The following is a 22849-nucleotide window of genomic DNA, read 5'->3' on the forward strand; positions in this document are numbered from 1 at the left end:
AAACTTGAATCTGTTGTCATTTTGGTACTACGCCTCCCAGAAACACAAACAAGAAGTAGTAAAGATAACAATGTATCACAAACTCAACATAAACACAAATCAGAAAACTTTTTGCACATTCAAATTAGAGCTACCATTAACTATAACCTTAATTTAACCTTAAAACTAGTCTTGTTGGTTTTAAAATCCAGCTTTAAAGAAGTCTGATCATATAGACAACAGGAGATAAGTAGCTGAACAAAGCACAGATAAAAAAAGAGAGTCCAGGGAGAAAAAATGTCAAAGTATTTCTGCAAAAACTAATGCAGTACGTAACAAAGAATAAGAAAGATCTACCACAGGGGTGGTAGGAAACTTAATTGTTGCCCTGTGCTATAAAACACTAAATCAACTGTATATTAAAACAGTATTAGCACAGATCCTGTACCGCTTTCTCCATAAACAGCTCGTGCCAAAAATAACAGAGATGGTGCTACACCATATTTTTTAATAACAAGACATGAAAATTTGCTGGACTTCACATCAAGTAAATAAATTTATCTGGATCTAGTTATAATTCCAAAAAAACACTTTATTAAGAACATCATCAATACACTAACTTCCAACATTCAGCTTGTTTTTTTTGTTTTTTTATTACAGAATTATGTTCAGATATAAACATGTTTTTTAGTTAAACTATGATACAGCGGGAGTAAAAATCAAACATCCAAGTTGCTGCACAACAGCGAAGGAACTCCCACACAATGTTTTCACAAACATTTTCTTCTCCGTTTATCGTGTGTTAACTTAAACATCAGCATTTCAAAAAGATTTCCGCCACCAGAGCCTTAAATCTAAATGTGAATGTTGTCTCTGAAGGTAACATAGCAGATCCAGAGATGTGAGCTGCGAGGGTCGTTCATTTTTGTTATTAACTCTTTGACCCATCCTTGGCCGCGTACAGCGCTCGTAACGTCTGTGCCACTTTGTTCGTGAGCTTCTGTCCGCTCGTCAAGGAGATTTTCTTGTAAATAATGTCCGACTCCTTGATGCTGTCGACCCAAGGCACCTTTTTGCGACCGTCCCGTTTCTTCGCCACAGTCCACGGTCCAGAGTAAGATCCCGTCATCCAGTGTACACTGTAGCCGCTCCTGGTCTTCTGGACGATCTTGGCAATCTGCGGTCTGTCTTTGTATTTGGGGCGACAGATGGCGACGATGTCCATTAGCTCCACCGTCTGACCCGTGTCATCAGCAGAATCCATGTCTTTTCTTGGTTTCCGCTGTGGATTACATAGAACAATGTTAGTTTAAGCAGGAAGGGGCTCACATGAATCTAGCAAATAATTTTACAATATTTAACAGTGTTATTGTATTTTCATACATGTTGAAGTTGAGTTTCATGGCTTTCCCAAGATTCAAGATATTACACAACAGCTACATAATTTTAGGTTAAAGAATGCTCATGAACAGAGTTTACTAAGTTGTAACAATCATAACAAAACAAGCTAGTCATAAGTGAAATGAATTGCCTCATCATTTAATTCAATTCATTTCAAAAATACTTTATTTATCTCAGATGGAAATTACACCCATCTTCAAAGAGTTGCTGTGTATGTTGACACTGTTGCTAATAGGGTTGTTTGGTAGCAGTCAGTCCTCCAACATATGTGAAGAGGCCTCTGACAGAAGACTATTACTGTATGACAGACTCGTGTCTCAATTTCCATGCAGCAGAGACAAAAACCTAAACTATTTGAGAATAGTGTCTTTTTATTAATTGACCCCTATGTTTGATTATTAACAGGATTGTAGCATAAAGAAATTTACCTAAAAAAACATTTCACAACATGAAGCAGGCTAAAGGATGTGAAAAAACAACAATACATCATACCCCGATGAAAAGGAACCGAGGAACAGATGAGAAACATAATCACTCTATCAGTCTTCAAAGGATTACAAAGAAATTTCCAAGACTTTGCGACTCCAACAAACCACTGTGACAGCCATAATCAAGTCATTGTAGACTGGTAACATAAATCAAAAACTATTTTAATTTAACTTCATGGGATTGTCATTCTTACCGCAGGAGGATCTTCATCCTCACTCTCCTCATCATCTGTCTCTACTGGAGCAGTGTGATTACTGTGGTTGTGATTTTGGGGTTTTGGACCCTTCAGCAGCGAATTGATGGCTTTGTTTCTGGCATTAGCATTTGCTTCGCCCCCATCCTCATCCTCTTCATCACGATCCAAGTGCTCCATCAGCACCTTGAACTATGAGACAAAAATCAGAACCAGTTAGTTCACCAGCCCAAGATGGAAGATATATTTTTTTAGGAATGTTTTCCTCCTACAGATATCGGGAACCAAAATGAGAAAGGAAATTGTGCTTACATCCAAAAACTGTTTGACAATATTCCTCTTAGTTTCATAGCTGAGGTTTCTGTTGGCCACATCACTCCTCAGGTATTCCAGAGTTTGACGAGGGTTGAAATGCACCTTAGATTTCCTGTTCACTGCCTTGTCATAAACTTTGGCAGACTCCGTCGGCGAGTACTTCTGGATTTTGCTGTAACACAAGCGAGATGTCCATAATAAAGCAAAACAAGTTCATAAAGTATCTCTACCAAGGCCTCTTACCTGTCTGAGAAGCCATACAGATTCTTTAGGTGTTGTTTGAGCACCAGCAATAGCAGGATCCCCTGTGAAGCACTGGCAAACTCCTGCAGAGGGGTGGTGTTTTCAGGCAGGCGGTCCATCACTGCTTCTTCATCGCCCAGATCTGAGTCAGAGTCACCGCCTCCAGGCTTCTTTCGCTTCCGAACTTCCTCCTCCTCTTCATCGCTACTGCTGCTGCTACTACTGCTGCTGCTGCTGCTGCTGCTGCTGGATGTGCTGCTGCTCTTCTCTTCATCATCGTCCTCATCTGAGCTGTTGTTCCTCTTATGAGAATGCTTCTTTTTTCTCTTCTTTGTCTTTACCTTCTTTTCATGTCTTACAGGCTCTTTCCGTAAACACTGCAAAAGTAAAAACATGCTAACTGGTTTAATATGTAGAGAACTGTGCTTCATCAGAGTTTAAGACTTAATAAACCCAATCATACACTTAGAGCCACTTTTAACATCAAGCAGGAAAATAACAACAACAAGAGAACAGTGCAAACCAGATATTTAGACATGCTTTTTAAAAAGGTGGACTGATCTCCTGCAGTAGTCTGTAATACAGGGGTTCTGAACAAGCCTCTGACTAAAGACACTGTGGTTGCACAACAGTGAAGAGGGTTGTTTGAAATGTTTTTCATGTGGTGAATAATCTCTCTTTGCTCCATCATCTCCAGACTAGTCCCCAGATCAGAACCAGTTTTCTTTATCAGCATGTTGAGACTTTTGAAGTGGCTCTGATGTTGCCACACCAACAGGTGATGGCAGAACATATTTCATTCTCCACAACAGACTTAATCAACATTTGTCTGCACACAAATAACTATATTTCGTATAAGCTGAATTATCAACAAGTCATATTAAAACAGAGAGGAAGCATGCAAGCATTAATCTTGCATTTTATCAAACTGCTCCACATAAAAAAAATCATCCGGAGGAGCAAAACATGAGTTTTTAAAAAAGTTGTGGCTGTGTGTTTTGAGCCTCCCTACTGCAAAAAAAGCCGTGCAGCAATAAAAAAAAAAAGTTGCTGTCCCACTCCAAACGATACACAAAAACTCTTACCTCTTTGAAAGACTGGAGTAGGTTGCTGCCAGAGACAGACAGAGTAATGTCTATATGATGCATGATGAAAAGAGGTTCCTCCTGGGTTTGATAAGGGAAGCATGCCAGGTTGTCAGCTATGAACAGCAGCATGTTTACCTCTGTTTTCTGCAGGGAACAAAGAAAATAAGTAACTAAATCAACTTGATGGAACAAACTTTAATTAACTTTTTTTCAAGATATCTGCAATAACAAGTCTACAGAAGGCAAGTTAACTCACAGAGCTGTCATCAAACAGGTTGAGCAGGGAGATGAGGAAAGCTCGTCTGTGTTGTCTGTTCCCACGGACCATAGAGTAGAGATGAGAACAAAGGGCCGAGTCCGAGTCATCGTGTCGGAAACCTCGGACCGCTGCACGTTTCCCTCCATTTATGGCCTGCTGCACCTGATAAGACATCTTCAACCCAGCAACAGCCTTCATCTGTGGAAGCACACATAAAGGTGGATCGTCTTTAGAGATACTGCTTGACACATAACCTTTAGGAATGTTACATTTTTAAGTTTATTTATTTTTATTGTTAACAATAGCTCCAATAGTTTTCCTCCAAATTGCTACAGGGCATTAATTCCCCTCCCTGCAGTCTGCAGCAGTGCCTGCAAGTCAGCTGAGTTTGGCTCTGGTCCATATCCGCTGCTCTGTTTCAAAACAAACCTGGTGGATGGAACATCTGATTTTTCCCTTGTGAGCCGGGTTATAAAGACTTTTCCATGTTTTCAACAACTCTGTAAGGTTTTGTCATCAACAACAGCACCAGACGCTTTTGCATGATAAGCTGCATTTTGAGCCAGAAAAAAGCTACCATGAGATTTTATTTAAAGTTGCTGAAAAGTTACATCTTTTTTCTTCATGTTTACCTCATTAGTTTCCTTTCAATGTGCATAAAGGTTATTTTCAGCTGCATTTAATTATGGAGAAAGTGTGTATAGCTAAATGAATTAAATCTAGAAAACGCTAAAGTTACAAAATGGTTGAGTATCTGAGTAGCTCAACCACATGTTGAAACAGAACCCAGATACCAAATAAAAATTGCATTTAGTTTCAGCAGAGAAACATAATAATAATAAGAAAAGGTAAAAAGCAGTAGAAACAATAAAGTTCCATGCTCTGCCGGGAGCAGGCAAACAGCCAGGCCTTCCATTGGCCGTCCGCTTGCTCTTGTGGGCTCGGAACCATAATAAACAGATGTTACTCACATGTATGAATCCTGAGTATTTCTTGTCAATCTCCACTAGTTGTTGGTCTGCCTTGTTCTTCATGGTTGGTTCTGGATCTGTTCCCATCGCAACCAAGTAGGGGACACACTAGGCAACAGAGAAAAAAAGTTTTATTCCAACACTGTTTGAAAATATAAAGCTAAATAAATCTACTGTGATTTTGTAGGCTTGAAGATACTGTGAACACACCTGTACAGGGTGTATGAGGCCCTGGCTGAGAGTCAGTGTGATGACGTTCAGAGCAAAGTGCCGAACAGTGGACTGTGAGTGGAAGAAGGACTCCAGCACCTGCTTGAGGTAAATCTGCATAATAGAGCTGCTCATGCCTGACGAGATGTCGCCCATCTCCTTAAGATCTTCCTGCTTCGCTTGCTTGTTCCCTGAACAAACATTGGTAACAACAATATGAGATACAAAAGTTTAAAAAAATTCTCACACATAAGCTAAATTGTGCTTAGCTCTACTGTGTCTATCACTTGTAAGAACGAACACCTTTTACAGCTGCAAAAAATTTGGTGTATATCCCATTTTGTTGCCACTCTTATATGAAGGCCAGATTTGTGGGGAGCACAGCTTGTAGTGGAGATTCGGATCTCTAAAGCTCCTCCAGAACCACTTGGTTCCCTAATAAACATTTGAGGCCTTCACAGAAGTGTTGTACTGTATGTATCAGTCAAGCTAGTTTTTTGCGATTCTATTGCAGAAACTCAGGCTAAATCAACAGAGCCCCGCATTTTTTTATGCTAATGCAAAATTTTTAATTCACTGCAAATTTTCAGCAAAAATTGTCAAGCACATTGGGTTTAATGACCATTAACGCCCTCGTTTAGGTAGTGGTATTTCTTACTTCTACTACAATGCTGCCTCAGCCTTTTTTGATGTCAAGTTATTTATGCTATTGTTTGTGATTGAACAAAAATTTTGCCATTAAGTGTCCAAACTGTTTGGAGTTTGTGGTTGTAGTTTGACAGCACATTGAGCCAGAACTGAGAGACTCACATTCACGGTCGGCCTCTTGCATTCGAGAGTCCTCCTCCTGCAGGTATGTTTGAAGATTTTTGAGCACATGGATCTTCAGATTGACAGCCCTGTTCTCCTCGGACAGCAAGCTGATATAAAGAACCTTCACATCTTGTGCAAACATGAGCTCTGGGTGCATGATGAACTGGAACCCTGCATAGGCAGAAAGAAAGTGTTAATCGCTAGGGTAATTAGGAGGCTACTAAAGACAAGATGAGCAAAAATTTAGAAAGAAAGTGTTAATCGCTTGGGTAATTAGGAGGCTACTAAAGACAAGATGAGCAAAAATTTAGATTGTCATATAATTTACCTAGACCAATTATGGCCTTGATCTGCACCTCTTCATCCTCATGGGTGGTGAAATACAGTAGAAGCTCCAAAACCTTGTCTTTTATGATGATCTAAAAGATGGCAGTAAGATCCATCAAAACATTTCTATGACAGCTCCAAGAACACCTTCTAAAGATGTGGTCTTTACCTTGTTAGCTCCCTTGAACTCTTCTTGGTCGAAATCAAAGTGTCGACAAAGAGCCCCCACGGTGAACAGTGAGCGCAGCAGAGTTGGTTTGTTAGCAGCCAGAGTGGAGCCGCTGGGGTTCTCCTGGTGCTGCGTCTTGAGTTTAGCCAGAGCTCCTGTAAAATAAAAAGCATTATTCAATGGAGGTTGTGAAGGTTAAGAACTTTATGGGTAAAGTAGTGAGACATTTAAAAAGTGTAGCACTTTAGCTGTAGGCACAAAAAAAGTCAAAATGGTAGCTTTGGGGTAAGTTGAGCCCTAGCCTCTCTTACATGTGGGTGATTGATAAGATAGAGCAGACATATAAAACACAGAAATGGTGGGGTACTATCTATGTTAAAGAAAAAGTCAAATTAATGGCAGCAGTGGCTCTTTTAGTGGCTTTATCTAAGAGAAAATAGCTTCTTCAATAATTTTGAGTGTTGAACAGTAAGTCAGAGTCAAGAATAAAATTAATAGAAAAAATAAATGTAAGACAATTGTTACAGCTCTGTTACTCTCTCTAGGAAGGTTTCTCAGCTAAACAGAAATGCCAGACCAGATGTAACTTCTACGTTAAGAAAAATCAGAGAGGAAATAATATAAAGTTTGTAATACATGCAAATAATGCATTATTGGAGAGTAGTGGGAGAAAGTAGAAGAAATGTAGTTCTACAAGACAGGAGCCAGATAACTAAAAGATCTGCTTCCAGGTCTTAGAAGAAACTGTAGGAACCAGTTTCGTGGGATACGTTTTCAACTTTTTTTTCCTTGTTTACATAATACCCCATACTCAGCTAGACCAGACAAATAGTGTCTGTGAAAAATAATTGTCAAGCATTTCCACACTTTCTGGATTGGACAGATTGAGCTCTACACTATTAATATTATGTAGGATAAAAAGCTGCAAGTCAGGACAAAAACCAGCACAAAACTAACATGAATCATGATGCATGCAGTCTTACCATAGAAGCGATTGAAACAAGCCCACACAAACTTGTAGTTGTGTGTGACCTTGTTCACAATAGCACCAAGACAGCTCACACAGTGCTGCACAACCTTCAAAGACAAAATATATCAAATTAGCCTGTCGTAAATGTTCATCTTTATGATGTTCTGAGAGGTTTCTGTGAAAACTGTGTGCTGCAAATGGGACTGACCGTCATGCCGTGCTTAATAATGAGCTTCATCAGGTCTCCCTCAATCGTGTTGAGGAAAGACTCACTTGGATTCTCAATCAGAGGAACAACGAGCTCCAGAATCTTGGACACATTGCAAATCACCATGAAGTCATTCTGAGTCTAAAATGAAAGAGTGGAAACACATCAAGTTAGCCACTTGCTTCTGTTTGTGTTTCTACATGGCTGCCACTAGGTGGTGCAATGACACAACGAAATGCATAAGTGTATCTACAGGTAAATTATAATTTAAAGAAAAAAATTATTCCAACAGTTCAACTTATAAATGCTAGAAGTTACTTTTATTATATAGATTCATCAACTAAGATGATGCATTTCAAGCACTTAGATCTTTTCTATTTTACAAGAAATTAGAATATTTCATAAGAGTAAAATATAGGGCTTTTATTACAGAAATATTTTGTTGTGGCCAACACACACAGTCAATGACACCCATAAGAATGATCATCAACTAAAGGTCACCACTGAAGAAGGAGGGTGTTCACAAAGGCATTTTAAGGGAAAGTTAAGTGGAAGGAAAAACTGGGAGCTTTGCTTTCATATTCTTGAAAGGATTGTTTGAGACTTGTATTTCTTGTGTCAAGCTGCTCCTGAACTAGACACCGCAGGAAAGGCGTCTTACATGAGATAAAGATAAAACAAAGAGGACTGTTGCTCAGTGGTCCTCTGTTTTTTAGATTTAAGTAAAATTTAAATTTTCCTCTCAAAGTATAATCCAAGCAGTGGTGAACCACAGAACGTAACTTGCTTGAGGTCCAGCATGAGGCTTTTTATTGGTCTTATTCATTTTTTTTTGTTTAGTTTTCTTTAGCTATAACTCATACTAATTAAATTTGACTAAAGCAAGCACCTAAAAATGTTGTTCTGTGTCATTAATCTATAAAAAGCATGAGTTTCGGTTTACGAATTTAGTAACAATTCCACTTTGAAATGAGCTTTAAGTAACTTTGGCAAATTAAATAAATAGATTAGTACTTACATTGCATTTAGTGTTCAAGTAGGGCTGCATAGCCATGGCATGTTTAACCATTAGGATAGGCCTGATTTTAGTAACCAGAAAGAGAGTGGTGATGCAAGCTACAACACGACCTGAGTTTATCCCCTTTTCTTCACAGTCTGAGAGGCACACAGAACAGAACGCATTCATTGCAAGTCACATTTTCTGGGATAAAATACATATTTTATTATTGTATTTACCATACTTTACCTGCAATAGATTCCTCGTACTTTAGTATATGTTCCACTAAATTGTCCACCAGCTGAACACAGGCCTTCTTAGTTGGTTTATATGAAGCATCCTCCTCTGATTTCAGCAGCTAAATAATCAGTCAGTGATTACATGTAATGGACGATGAGTAGGAAGCTGTTGATGTTTCAAACAAATTGCAACACTCACATTTTGCAAAAGCTGCTCAAACCAATCGTAGCCTGAATCTTTGCACGCCAACACCTTGAATCAAAACGAAAACGTCACGAGTCAAGAGTGCAACAGCGATATGTTTTCTATTTTGAGGACAAGGAATGTAGTACGGACCACGTCTGTGATGTTCAGGATCTTTCTGTTCATGGCTTCTTCATCGTGACTGGGTGTGGGGGAAAACCAGAGTTTCTGGAATGTCTCATTTACCAGTTTCTGCAAAGATACATAAGCCAAATATCTAAAAAAAAAAAAATCCCCAAAGTCCCTTTTGCTAAAATGTACTAAAATATCTTCATAAATGCAAACCTTGATCCCTTCCTCATCATTGACTCTGCGGATCATCCTGACACACATTTCTGTTATCTTGTGGAAATCTGGGAGCTCCAAGCAAATGTCTCGAAGAATCTTAATGACTCTTTTTCTCACACTGATTCCTGTGTCCTGTAAATACGAAATAGATTTTAAATACAAAATTAATATGCTCTGTTTAAAAAAAAAAAAAAACTTTAAAAGTCTAAACAAATGACCTGAAAAAAGTGAATCTATGATACAAAACAAATCATGGTACAAGGATTTGATAAATCACTCCGCACTATTTTTTATTATTGCAGTGACTTCATTTGATCTGCAGGTGGCAGTGTTGGAAAAATATATTTCACCTCAGCTGAACTTTTCCACCTTAAATGAACTTTCTCAACACAGTTTGCAAAAAGTTCTACTCGGGACTCATGCATAATGTTTTGTATTTCTCTTCAAAAACCCACAGCAAGGAACCAATAAATCAAATCTTTATAAAATGAGTGAACACAAACACCAAAATGGACTGAAAGCTACAAAGAAATATATTCTGTTACCAGTATCCTCTCAATAAGCATGTCATAGTACTGCTCGATGAGCTCAGGGCGACTGAGTACGAAGCGGCCAAGAAGCTCCACGGCTGCTTCTCGGACACTAGTGGAGTTGTCCATAAGACGACAATGCACCCCACGCTGCATGTCCACCTTATAAATGAATATAATTAGATAGGAAAAAAGCTTAAATTATGAATTTTCATACAATCAACACATCAAGAATCGTTCCAGTGCCCTAGATCCATGATCAAGCACTATGAGAGCAGCTTAAAGTCACGCGCACGCTGAAAGTCGTCACATTTTATTACATGATTACACAGTTACACAAATAAAACACAAAGAAACCCTAAACATGATCATTGAGTTGTGTGCGTAGGTTTTAAGTGATTCAAAATGCATTTTGATTATGGATTCTATATGCCAAACCTTCTTTTAGTATTTCATGATGATCATAAACAGATTCTCTGAAGATTTTTCATGGTTTTTCTGTGGACTTTGGTGGTTTTTACCTTCATTTTCAGAGCACTTTATTTGTTCAGCGAATTAGCTATAGCCAGTAAATCATTCAGCCATAACAAGACTCCAAAACGAAAACTATAAAACAGTGTTATGTTCATATATATCAGCGGTTCCCAAAGTGTGGGGCGAGCCCCCTAGGGCGGCGCAGTGCCATTGCAGGGGGAGAGCGGGAAGCGGTTTGAATGATTAAATAAATAAAAAAAGACAGTTACACAAAAGTGTTTCACTGTAAAGATGGTTTGTAGTGCGTTTTGTTGCAATCTGAAGTGTGAAATAAACTTCAGTGGAGTTTAAAAACAAAATATGTGTATAGGTTTATGTCTGGTTGAACGATGTGTGTGCCCAGTTGATTCTTTTTTGGGGGGTATTTTATTGTAACCCATACGTGGGCCCAGAAAATCTTTGTGAACCACTGATATATATCATGCAAAGACCTAAATTTAAAGTGGATCTTTTTGCAGTTTGTCACCAGCCTATTCTGCCTACAGATATAATTTCTATTGTTAAATCTTTGAAAAACACTAAAGAAAGCTTGACAGAGAGAAAATAGTATTTCAGCATCAAAAAGATGGTTCCCCAAAATGAGTGGAAAATAAGCCAAAGTTAAAAAAAACTGAAAACAATTGAGGTGGCCTACAACATTTGATAAACAGCATGAAGGGTTGCTTTTCTTAATCTGTCTGTGTTTAGCTTTAGACTGAGTAGTATAGGAGAATCTGCAATGTGCACAAATCTAAAACTGACTACTGAAAAGGCATACAGAATACATTTACAGAAACTCACTCTTCCTAGTATGCTTGGATCCACAGCCACCACCTCTGACAAACACTTCATGGCTTTAGTTCTCACTGCAATAGCACTCTCTCCCAGGACCCTCAGAATCTGGAACAAGATTATTTGAAAACAACAGAAAATTTCAAGCAAACAACACAATCTGATATCTCTCTCTTAGTATTTAAAACAACCAGCTTACCTGTGATAAATAAATATCAAAGCTTTGCGCAAATGGCCTCATAGAGGCCAGATATCTTACAATCAGACAGGAGTCCTCATAGTCTACTGTGTCAGAGCTTATCCTGCAATAAAAATAATGACAATAAAAAAAATGTTTCTATAATAATGGGAGAATTATACATAAATTATCCCAGGTGAAGGAATACTTACTTTACGGAGCTGAAGTTTGATGGCGTTGTCTTGATGATTTTGCGGAGGAATTTTTTCCGTGCCTCAACCGTCTGTACAATCTCCCCGGTTGCGTCACTATCCATGGAATGTCGCCGATACTTTGGATCGTCGTCGTCGTTTTGAGACTTCATAGCTTTTTCAACCTCTACTGTGGTGTCTCTGTACCACTGGGCAATGTAAAATTTCCTTGCAAACTGGACAAAACAAATGCAACGATGTGATCATAATACCGGAGCATTGTAAGGAATAAAAAGTACATGACCAAACAAGAAATCATTGAAAGCAGTGGTAAACATATGCAACTTTACTAAATTGACCTTTCTTAGCAGTAGCATATGCCAAATGCAAATATTTAGAAAAATAAAATCTTTCATTGGATTACATTCATTTATTAGAAATAGAAATAATTCTATTTATATTACAGACGGTACTGTAGCCTACACCTACTTATCTTATTTTCTAGACCAATCAGATCTTCCGAAAGGTCTGACACTTTGTATGTCATTCATTTATTTATTACCTTTGGAATAACCATCCAAGAGACCTGAAAGCAGGTAAAGTGCTAATTCAAAACATATATTTTGGTTTAGCTGTATTTTGTTTAATCAATATTTGATGTTATATTATTTGCTTTGCCTGGGTAAAGTAATATAAGTCTAAGTAATTTTTTTCATCTGTCATAATTTTTCTTTGTATGCAGTTTTTAGCATCAATTTATATTATATTATGAATTAATTCAAATTGTTATGTTATTATATCTGTCTCTAGGGTCTCTTCATTTAGCGTTAATTTCCTGAGTTTTACATTTTCTGACTTTTTGTTCTACATTATGTTTGTTGAATCTTGTTTAGCATTTCTAAAAGCATTTTTAAACCTGACTGCAGAAAAAGTGCCAGATAAAAAAGTCTAATTGAATGTATGATTGTTTGACTGATATGAATACTTAAAAGCTCACCAATAAAGCTGGATCTGCATCAATGTTTTCATCCAGGAAGTTTAGCAAAGCCTTTTGGAGCTGCTGTACCTCATCACTGCCAGGAGTCTGTAAAGAGAAACATACACCATGAACAGACTGAAGCATTTAAATCAGTTTGTTCGATTGTATTAAACCTGTAATTATCTAATTGTGTATTCCACCTCTTTAAGAATGCGATCGATAGTTCTTTGGTCCATCTTGCAAGAGAGTGAGTCTTTACGCAGGTTTGAGGCTACAGTGCCGAGGTAGTCGAGCGACGCCACCCTGAGGGCCATTTCTGTCTGCTTATTGCTGAACTGGTGAACCTGGAGTGGGAAACACATTAGAAAGGAGACGGAGTGAGGAAAAATTATTTATGCTGCAAGGCAGTAACCTTTGGAGTGACCCCTCCTACTCACCAGCAGTCTGCCCAATAAACTGAGCAGCAGTTCAGCAGCAGGCCACTCGGGCTTGTTGACAGCCGACAGCAGGTCATGAACGAAGTTCTCAAACAGAGGCCTGTAGTCGTCTTCTCCCTGTTTGCTGCCACATCTGACACAAACAGTCTCTCATCACAAGATATTTGTGAACATCAAAGAGTGTTTGGCAAAAGTGTTGATACCTCTTGACACTTAATTTAGTCAATTTACACAATAACAAATGTTAAAGCATTTCACTGTGGTTTTATTTGATAGACAAACATAAAGTAGCAAATAACTTTAGTGGAAAAATGTGATACATGAAATTTTAAAATATTTAAATGATAATCAAAAAAGCATGACGTGTATTTGTATTTCCCCCCAGTCAAAGATTTGTAGGAAAACGTTTTGCTCAAGTATAGCGTGTTCAAACTGCAAGTGGCACGTTTTTTATAACTATGACTTGCTTTGTGCCCCTCTCTGTGTAAAAGAAATTAAAATCACATACAGTTTTTCTTTCAATTGAAAAACTCAGAACCTCATAATGTTATTTTATCAGCTAAAATCCTGATAAAATGGTCGTGGCGTAGGGGTTAGCGCGACCCATGTTTGGAGGCCTTGAGTCCTTGACGCGGCTGTCGCGGGTTCGACTCCCGGACCCGACAATATTTGCCGCATGTCTTCCTCCCTCTCCTTCCCCCTTTTCTGTCAGCCTACTTTCACATAAGGGACACTAGAGCCCACAAAAGACCCCCTGGAGGGGTAAAAAAAAATGTGTAAGACTTTGTAGCTGTAGTGTAAGATAACAGAATAAGGTTTGAGGATTATGAATACTTTGGAAAGCTACTGTGTATTAGTACTGAAGCCGTTAGAATGGGGAGAGTTACAACCAACACAAGGGAGCAGAAGTAAAGAGTGTGGCTTGGGGAAGTCCAGTGCAAAGACATGACAACAGGGAGATGTTTTACGTATCTGGAGAGAAAACAGAAATAAAGGCTTACTTCTTGAGAAACACAGAGAGAAAGTTCTGTGCTGTTCTCATGGCAATTTCATAAGAGTTGGTAATGAGGATATCTTTATCCACCTGCGACATAAAACCAAATATGTGAAGCAATTCCTGAATCAAGTTCTTTGTTTCTCAAAAAATGGCAGACAAATCAGTCAATTTTTTGTCGGTACCTTCTTTTTCGGTTCCTCCTCAGTTTCTCTCTCATTCGGAAGATTAACCACACACTGAATGAGTTGAAGAACGAGAGCCGAGACCATCTGGATGTACAACGGGGGTCCACCTGAATCACTGGTGTTTAACCTAAAAATATAGAAATCTTATTATAGGTAGGCTTTCAAAGCGTCACAGAGGCCACTATTTTAATATATTCAGATTTTTATTATCTTTTCTTTAGCCAGGTACCTAAAGTTCCGGAGGCCACGTTTACTGGTGGGAAGTCTAGCAAGAGAGGCGAAAATCTCTTCCAGAATGAGCTGCCTGTGCTTCTCATAGCGAGAGAAAACCTGCAGAAAAGCAGCAATTATTAAATTGAAAATCAATGGCTCACATAGAAAACAAAAACACTAATTTATTGCAGACATATTGCTTAAATCATTTTAACAAAAAGAGTCAACTTACTGCTGTCACTACAGAGATGGCACATAGCTGCAGTTCATTGACATTCTCCACAAAAAAAGGTGTAATTCCGAGGCTCGACACCTAAAACATTGGGGAAATAAAGCAGTCAGGAACAAGAGAGCCAACAAGAAAAAAGGTGACATGAGGCCATGATTCAGAGGTGACACAGAGGAAGACGTCAAGTCACACCTGGAGAATTGTGGTGTCAGTGAGCAGCTGGATTTCAAGGAGCTCTGAGATGACGCTGATAATGTCGCAAACCTTGTTGTACAATCCCACCACCACTTTCTGTTTGTGGGCAGAAGATTTTGGTCTCTTGGACTTTGAAGTGTGTGAGGCACCTGGATGACAACAGAAACATTAGGTAAGAGCTGATGTTGGAGGAAAAAAAAACACACTACAAACAACAGTTGGAATATGTGAGGCATTCAGTAGTAACTTATAGCATAAGCGAAGTCTTACATGTGTACAAGCCTGTCATAATAAGCAATAAATAAATTAATTGCATGATAATTTAAAACAGGCTTGATAAATTGAACTTGGATTACTGTTTTTCTTCTGCCTGTGACTTCAATTTCAATTTTATTTATTGTTTCAGTTGTTTTGTTTATTTATTTTGGATATTTAAAATGTTTTCCATTTCTAGTATTAAATGTTGTTTAGAAATAATGCCATATCGGAATGGCATTATTATGCCATTCCTATATTATATATAAAAATGGATTGAAAGAACAATGTTATTGTTCATTGCAACAACTTTTAATTTATCATCCAGTAAAATTTGTTATTGTGACAGATCTCAGGGTTCCTACAAATCTTTTATGACCAAATCTCCTACGGTTGTCATCAAAATTATAGTTGTCATTTTAAGTATAACAAGAAAGTTTCACTGGAAATGTTTCAGATTTTTCTGGTAACACTGAGTCAATATATTTCGCAGCTCTAACAAAAAAATTTTTGCTGCTGACCTCCATGGCGATCCGCCCTGTAAGAACGGTCATACTGCGGGTACAAAGTGTTCTGCAGGTGGAACTTGGTGAACTGCAACACCCTCTCAATCACATCCTCTATATAAACAGCCTTTGGCATGTGTGGGGACGTCATTATGTTGAGCGCAGTCAAACAGGCATCTGCAGACTTGATCACCCTCTCCATGATGAGATCCCGCCACAAACGCTCCTCATCCATGGAGTCGTTATCCTAGAAATGGATTATGCAATAAATCATTATGTAAAAAATTACAACGTCTACTGTTTCTGATATAGTATTGATAATACCTACTTGACTCATTAAGGTGGAAAGTGTGACGCTGTCCTGAATGTTCTTCTCCAACATATTCAGAATTTTCACAAGTTTACTAGAAGAAAACTACGGAGAAAAAAAAGACATTTGGCTGTGATGCGTTTTTTTAAAAATAATATCAACATTAGTGTAACCTTGCTACATCAGCAGACTCATTTTACCTTGTTAAAGACGCCCATCGCTTTAATCTTAGTAGAATCACTGCCAAGCTCATTTAATTGCTGCTTTCCAAGCAACAGCTCTTGAGGTATCTCATCATCTTCTGTTTGTGAAAGGAAAAACAAATTCTCATTTCCACACTCTAACAAGTACCGGTTAGCTGGAAAACTGTGCAACACTTCAGTCTTACCTTCGGCAGTGAGGTCTACATCCTCAAGGCTCTCAAGAATGTTGTCCACATTGTTTGCAAACCTCTTAAATGCAGAGGAGTCCATCTTTTCTGTAAAATTATTATACATAATTTAGTTAACACACATGTATGATTGTTTCTAAGAAATTCAAAGGACAGTGCGATGAGAAATTAGATTGATACCCTCTGTTGTCATTTTGGAATCGTATGCCATCTTGCTTTTCTGTTTCTTTATTTTTCGGGCAACTGAAGAAGAAAAAAAGAAAAGGTTTTATATGTGATAGACAGGAGAAAAACAACTCTTGAATATCAGCATTTAATTGACATAGACTGCAGGCAAAACGTAAAAATGTAAATTAAACTGTAAAAACTAGAACCTAAATGAAAGTTATTCCAAACAAAAAGATGAGAAATTCAACTAACTGCAGAAGTGAGGCTTGTTGTGCCTCACTCACTAACACTAGGTATTATGTGCAATAAAAAATGTGTGCATTTAAAGTAAGAAGTTTCCGATTTCATACATTTAGTATGAAGAGGGGGGGATTAAAATAAAGAAAATATCCCAGATGTAAGAAAAGTCTCACCATCATTCAGGCTCGGTGGAGGGGAGTCTCCATCTGAATCATCATTACAGCTCCAATCCCGATGGCGGCCACTTGACCCCCGGCGAGAGTTCTGAAAGCCTCCACTTCGCCGGTGATCCCTAGAACCTTTCTTCTCTTCGAACTTCCATGACTTGTCGTGGTCTTTCTTTTTCCTTTTTCTTGGAGCTGAAACGCCAATGGAGACAGAAATTAAAATTAAATCCTTTTCACACTCTCACTTTATTTAAAATGTGCAAAATGTGCCGGCATTCCTGTTCTGTAATTCTTCTCCAGGAATGTTTAAGTAGATGTTGTGAATTTTTTGGATTTAATACTCACACTCATCCTCTAACTCAGACTCCAACTCTTCATCACCGTTGTCTTTTTCATCTGAGCCATCGGAATCTACTTCAGCATATTTGGATCCCTTATTGATCATACTGTGCTTTCGCTTATCTGCTCTCTCTGAAAACATAAAATGGATTAAGTTGTGATCTTGCTGCTTTACTTCTATACTTTCACATCAAATGCTCTAATGACAATAAAAATCATCCACCTAAATTTTGTTCCTTTTCTTTTAATTTGTTGTTAGAAAGGTTAATAAAAAAAAGTTAACGGCCTTAATAAGCACTATGCCAACCTTTATAAACAGAAATCCGACTTGAGGACTATTTGTACAAAAATAAGATTTATTTCTAATATCCAAAACAGAAAACTAAAAGTCAGTAAGTCTCCAGTAGTTCCATCCCATAAATATTAACTGTAATAAATTTTCTGAGTTAATTTAATTAGATAAAATAGTTAATCTGCATATAGGCTGATGAGGTAATGGTGCCATGACAGTAGTCAGTATTTTGTTATAGAAACACAAATTTAAGTCTTTGTAGATGTAAAAAGGATGATTAACAGCTGATAACTTAATTCGATGGGTGCTACATATCAGAAGTTTAATAAGTCTGAGTAAAACCAAAAAGGAGTTTTCAAATGAAGAAAAAAGAAAACAATTATTTTAAGCTCTGTGTGAAAAAAATAGTCTGGACTTAATTCTGATAAAACTGCTGCGGTATTTTCTTATACAGGCCATTCATGCTGAAAAATGCCCCAAAGTGACTGAATTACAACAACACTGTGAAGACAAATGGTCCACAGCTGTTGCACTTGTTCATTTTTCCACATGTAAAATCATTTGGAAACTACATTTTGTAAAGAAAAAGGTTATCATTCACTTAGTTATTTTTTATAACTGATGATCTTAAAAGGCTTAAGTGTGACTAAAAAGCAAAAGAAGGAAAAGCTTTTTTTATTTCAAGTTTCATTTGATAATACTTTTTACATTATGGTAGTGTTTTAGTGTATAGGGTTGTGGTAAACAGCAGAAATGTCAAAAATCTTTGAAATTTTTTACAAAATATTATTTCTTAACATGGAACTGAACAAGTCCACTCATATTAAAGGTTTTAACTTAAAAAAATGATTCTTCTACTTGTAGTAAATTATTTATTTTTAGGTCATTTTATGTCATTGAACATATCCTTATATGTTGAAGAGGTTTATAGAAAAAGAAACAGGTGTAAAAAGAACTTTTTAACATGTATGAACACTATATGTAAGTAGTAATTAAAGTAGTAGTAGTTAAACCCAAAGTAAAACTGCTCAGATCTGCCCTCTAACGGGTTTTCCCCGTTTTGAACAAAGACAAAATCAACCACGTGTAAAAAATTCTCTGATAAAACTGTCTGCACATTCATCAACATAGAGGTTCCATAGAAGAACAATTAAACATGGCTCCTACCTCTGTCTGATTTGTCAAAAGAGGCCCAGTGTCTGGATCTGGAGCTGTGTGCATTCTTGGTTTCTTTAATGATCCTCTTTACATCTTCAATGCTTAGTCTCTTAACCACAATAACTGGTTTAGTTTTTTTGTTCAAGTTCTTCACCAGTGAAACTCTCTCTAACCGCACCAATGGTTCAGTCCAACCATCTATTAGTTTGCCTTTGAGTCGGAGATCTTTATCTGTTCCCTCTTTTCCATCTCGTTTCAATTTAGGAATAACAAAATTCTTGAGACTTCCAGAATTGCCCCCCAGCAGGAACGGCGGGAACTCACTCATTTTCATCTCACAGGCCTGCCGTTTGTTTGCAGCTTGGTTCATGTTACTATCCCCACTTGCCCGTTGGTCCTTGTTTGGGGTTGTCTGCAGGCTGGAAGACGATGTTCTCTGCCGATCATTTAGTTCAGCTGATTTTCTGCCTTCATCTTGCTTCAGTTTAGAGTTCTCGGCTTTAGTTTGCTCCTCAAATGAGATTCTGTTGCCATCTCCTTCAGGCAGCGTCTTGTGCTTCTTGTTCTTTTCTCGGTCTCTCTCTCTGTCTCTATCTCTGTTTCTGTCTCTGTCTTTACCTTTGTCTCTTTCTCTGTCTCTCTTGCCATCTTTGTTTTGTTCTTTGCCCACTTCAAAGTTTTCATCTTTGTCTCTATTTCTATTCTTGTCTCTGTCTTTCTCCCGATCTTTGTCTATTTCTCTGGATTTTTCTTTTCCTCCTGTTTTTTCTCTGTCTCTGTTTTTGTCTTTAACCTTGTCTTTTATTCTATCAACATCTTCGTCTCCATCTTTGACCACATCTATGGATTTGTCTCTTCCCCTGACATTTTCTCTATGATTGTCTTTGACTCTCTCTTGGTCTTTGTCTCGTTCTCTAAATTTGTCTCTTTCTCGTTTTTTTTCTTTGTCTCTGATTTTGTCTTTATCTCTAACTTTGTCTTTAACTCTCTCCACATCTTGGTCTTCATTTTTATCCAGGTCTATGGATTTGTCTCTTTCTCTGACTTTTTCTCCATCTTTGTCTCTGTCTCTAAGTTTTTGTTTGAGTTTCTCCAGGTCTTTGTCCTCATCTTTGGCTCTTTCTCTAGATTTGTCTTCTTCTCTGAATTTTTCTCTTTCAATTGGTTCTTCTCCATCTCTAAATTTGTCTCCATCCCTAAGTTTGCTTTTGACTTTGTCCTGGTATTTGTCTTCTTCTCTGGCCACATCTATGGATTTGTCTCTTTCTCTGTTTCTTTCTCTATCTCTGACTTTGTCTTTGTCTCGTTCTCTGGATATTTCTTTATCTCTGAGTTTTTCTTTGTCTCCATCTTTGTCTCTCTGTCTGTCCCTTTCTTTATCCTTGTCTTTATTCTTGCCTTTCTGTTCTTCATGTTTTGAGTTGCGATCCACTTTGCTTGTGGATTTGAGCGTTTCAGGTCTGCTGACTTGGGATCTGTGACTGCTATTGTTCTTTTCCTCTTTGTGTCGAAAGTCTGAATGCCTGTCCTGCTTCAGCCTCGTCATTTCCACGTGTCTGTCCTCTGAATGCCCCTTGTCACAATCAAGTTTGCTGTCATGATTGCGCTTTGATTCACGCTGGTTGTTCTGCTTTCGTTTATTGCTTTCTGTATGTCCATCAGAAATATGCATCTGGCAGGTATCGGGAAGCTTTTTGATGATCCCAGGTCTGTTTTCAGTATCTGCACTTGTCTTAAGGCGACGTATGTGATCATCACACAACGGTTGCTGTTCCAAGACAACTACAGGCTGTCCTATTACTCTTCCAGCTTGCTTCAGATCAATACTGACCATCAAGGCAGGTCGACTGGCACCATTACTCGCAGCACTCGACTTCTTGGGTGTCAGTCTGCTGACGTTGCTGCCCCCATGTAAAGATGGGCCTTCATTTGTCTCAACTCCGGGTTCCTGAGGGTACGTGTCTTGTTTCCGTTTTTTTAGTGGCTTGTCTGCAAAGAAAAAATAAAATTATGCAGCCATGCTAAAGTATTCATACTCTTAAACTTTCTCAGATGTTGGCATGTTACGATCACAAACCTTATTTCATATTTTTAAAATTTTATGTGATCTTTTGGGTAGGTCTCTAGAAGCTTTCCAAATTTAAAAACTGAAATTTCAGTCAAATTTTCTTTGCAAAATAATTTCAGCTTAGTCAGACTGGACACACAGCATCTTTTGACATTTTTAAGTACTTCCAAAGACCGATAGTTGGCTGTAAGTCTGGACTTGGACTAGAACTAGGACTAGGTCAGCAACCTTTATAACCCTAAAAGCCAATTTTGCATTTGGTCAGTCTAAAAAAAATTGCTTAGTCACAAAAGCAACATAACTATTCGAAGCAAAAAAGACTTGTTTTCATACCTACTACAGGAAAATTGCTTAGATAAAAATATATTAAAAAAAAACAGTGAAAACTAATGTTGTTAAAATTACCTTTATATTTTAAAACATTGCTCAATTATTTTTGCAATAAAGTAAAATAATTTGTAGTTAATTTTAGATCAAATTATAAAGTGCCACAATAGAGGGTCTAAAGAACTGAAGAATCCAGACTCCTGGACAAAATCATTATAAAACATAAATATACTGTAGAAAGTAACACTCCCAGACATAAGTCTTCTACAGCCTATAGCATGTCTTCTTCCAGTATTGCCTTGTCTATAACTCCAAACAGCTTCCTATCAACTCTGACCATGTTCCCTGACCCAGCAAACAAAAAGTCTCCCCACCCGGGGTGTTCGGGTGATGCGCCATAGAAATCTGTATATAGTCAAAAATAGTTCAATTTATATCTCATCTTCAACCAAATATTCACATGAGAGTTATTTGGCATTCTTTGAATAGTGACTTTTTTTTGCCATTATTTAATCAGAGTGTCAAAAGATTCTCCCACCTGAGCAGTTGTTTTCTGCAGCTCCTTTATAGATATCATGGGCTTCTCAGAAATGTCTCTAAATTGAACCGTGGTCTTTAACATGTTTAAAGTTTCAGTTATGTCTATAACATAACCATGGTCTAGACTTGTCCATTACTTTATCGATGACCTCACTGGGTTTCCTGGTCTCCATGATGTGATATTGCTTTTATATAAAAGTTTTCTCTAAAAAACCTTAGAGGCCTTCACAGACCTGCTGTATTGACACTGAGATATAATTAGCCACCACTGTGTTTTTTCGGTTACACCAGTTCCATTACTAAAGTGATGTTAGTGCTTGTGAAAATGAGTTTATTGTATTTTTTTTTTTTACCCCTCCAACAGGTCTTTTGTGGGCTGTAGTGTCCCTTATAAGAAAGTAGGCTGATAGGAAAGGGGAGAAGACATGCGGCAAATATCGTCGGGTCTGGGAGTCGAACCCACGACGGCCGTGTCGAGGATTCAAGGCTTCCAAACATTGGGTCGCGCTATTCCCTATGCCACCACGGCACGCCCAACTTTATTTATTTTATTTTAGGTATGCACTTTTGGTTTTGGTCAGACCTACAATATTTCAATAAAATATGTAAAACTTTGTGCTTGTAACCGGACTAAATGTAAGACAAAATCAAGATATACATCAAAATCAGGCACAAAACAACAATTCTCACCTTTATCTTGGACCTCTTTAGAGCATCGCTCTCTCTCGTTAGCTGAGTCTATCCTTTCAATTTCAGCAAATGCGTCTATCTCAGAGTCATCAAACACAATCCCACTGATGACCCCAGTCTCCTTTGTGATTGGCTGCGCAGCATCTTGTTGATGCTCTTCAACCACTGACTTGTGCGAAAAATCTTGAGGGGAACCTGACGACTGAATATCATTGTTTAAAACAACCGCGTTGTGATCTGAGTCCGTAGGTGAGGTTGGAAGGAGTTCTTCAGAGCGGCCCGTGTCTGGGATCTTCACTCGGGACAGTTTTAAGGTCAATCTGGCAGAGTCCTTAGATGGAGAGCTAACTATGTCATAAAAGACGTTTTTGTCCATGTTCTCATTTTCTTCTTTGTTCCTTTCTCTCTGCTTCTTTTTACGGTCGGCAGTGGTAAGGAGCAGGTCAGGGTCTGTGCCTGCCTCAAGTGGAGGTGACTGCATGATAAGAGGAGGCCTGGGCTCTGCAGGAAGAAAACACAACGTTGCACCACATAATTAACCTTTGCTAGAAAATGT

At 38.1% G+C, this 22849-nt stretch overlaps 1 protein-coding gene across 3 annotated transcripts in view; it reads right to left on the reverse strand.

Annotated features, from left to right (window-relative positions):
* Nucleotides 1-470: 470 nt before the first annotated feature.
* LOC114149470 (nipped-B-like protein B) overlaps nucleotides 471-22849 on the reverse strand; it is a 30047-nt gene continuing 7668 nt past the window's right edge. For 2 of the 3 annotated variants that reach the window (XM_028025373.1, XM_028025371.1), the window contains 39 exons: nucleotides 22294-22794; nucleotides 18678-20657; nucleotides 17225-17350; nucleotides 16886-17071; nucleotides 16485-16547; nucleotides 16302-16391; nucleotides 16114-16214; nucleotides 15932-16018; nucleotides 15619-15850; nucleotides 14840-14991; nucleotides 14651-14731; nucleotides 14435-14535; nucleotides 14203-14332; nucleotides 14025-14107; nucleotides 13024-13156; nucleotides 12787-12930; nucleotides 12605-12691; nucleotides 11629-11843; nucleotides 11438-11540; nucleotides 11248-11346; nucleotides 9949-10095; nucleotides 9401-9535; nucleotides 9209-9307; nucleotides 9071-9124; nucleotides 8882-8990; nucleotides 8654-8790; nucleotides 7636-7776; nucleotides 7441-7534; nucleotides 6458-6612; nucleotides 6290-6380; nucleotides 5959-6132; nucleotides 5149-5339; nucleotides 4939-5046; nucleotides 3965-4165; nucleotides 3706-3852; nucleotides 2621-2997; nucleotides 2375-2549; nucleotides 2063-2254; nucleotides 911-1261 (listed from right to left, as the gene is read on the reverse strand). In XM_028025373.1, the coding sequence (XP_027881174.1) occupies nucleotides 911-1261; nucleotides 2063-2254; nucleotides 2375-2549; nucleotides 2621-2997; nucleotides 3706-3852; nucleotides 3965-4165; nucleotides 4939-5046; nucleotides 5149-5339; nucleotides 5959-6132; nucleotides 6290-6380; nucleotides 6458-6612; nucleotides 7441-7534; nucleotides 7636-7776; nucleotides 8654-8790; nucleotides 8882-8990; nucleotides 9071-9124; nucleotides 9209-9307; nucleotides 9401-9535; nucleotides 9949-10095; nucleotides 11248-11346; nucleotides 11438-11540; nucleotides 11629-11843; nucleotides 12605-12691; nucleotides 12787-12930; nucleotides 13024-13156; nucleotides 14025-14107; nucleotides 14203-14332; nucleotides 14435-14535; nucleotides 14651-14731; nucleotides 14840-14991; nucleotides 15619-15850; nucleotides 15932-16018; nucleotides 16114-16214; nucleotides 16302-16391; nucleotides 16485-16547; nucleotides 16886-17071; nucleotides 17225-17350; nucleotides 18678-20657; nucleotides 22294-22794 (7772 nt within the window). Of the gene's footprint in view, nucleotides 1262-2062; nucleotides 2255-2374; nucleotides 2550-2620; nucleotides 2998-3705; nucleotides 3853-3964; nucleotides 4166-4938; nucleotides 5047-5148; nucleotides 5340-5958; nucleotides 6133-6289; nucleotides 6381-6457; nucleotides 6613-7440; nucleotides 7535-7635; nucleotides 7777-8653; nucleotides 8791-8881; nucleotides 8991-9070; nucleotides 9125-9208; nucleotides 9308-9400; nucleotides 9536-9948; nucleotides 10096-11247; nucleotides 11347-11437; nucleotides 11541-11628; nucleotides 11844-12604; nucleotides 12692-12786; nucleotides 12931-13023; nucleotides 13157-14024; nucleotides 14108-14202; nucleotides 14333-14434; nucleotides 14536-14650; nucleotides 14732-14839; nucleotides 14992-15618; nucleotides 15851-15931; nucleotides 16019-16113; nucleotides 16215-16301; nucleotides 16392-16484; nucleotides 16548-16885; nucleotides 17072-17224; nucleotides 17351-18677; nucleotides 20658-22293; nucleotides 22795-22849 lie in introns of all 3 variants that reach the window. The other variant, XM_028025372.1, reaches the window with a different exon arrangement.

This window comes from Xiphophorus couchianus, chromosome 8 (genome assembly GCF_001444195.1).
Source record: "Xiphophorus couchianus chromosome 8, X_couchianus-1.0, whole genome shotgun sequence".
NCBI lineage: Eukaryota > Metazoa > Chordata > Actinopteri > Cyprinodontiformes > Poeciliidae > Xiphophorus > Xiphophorus couchianus.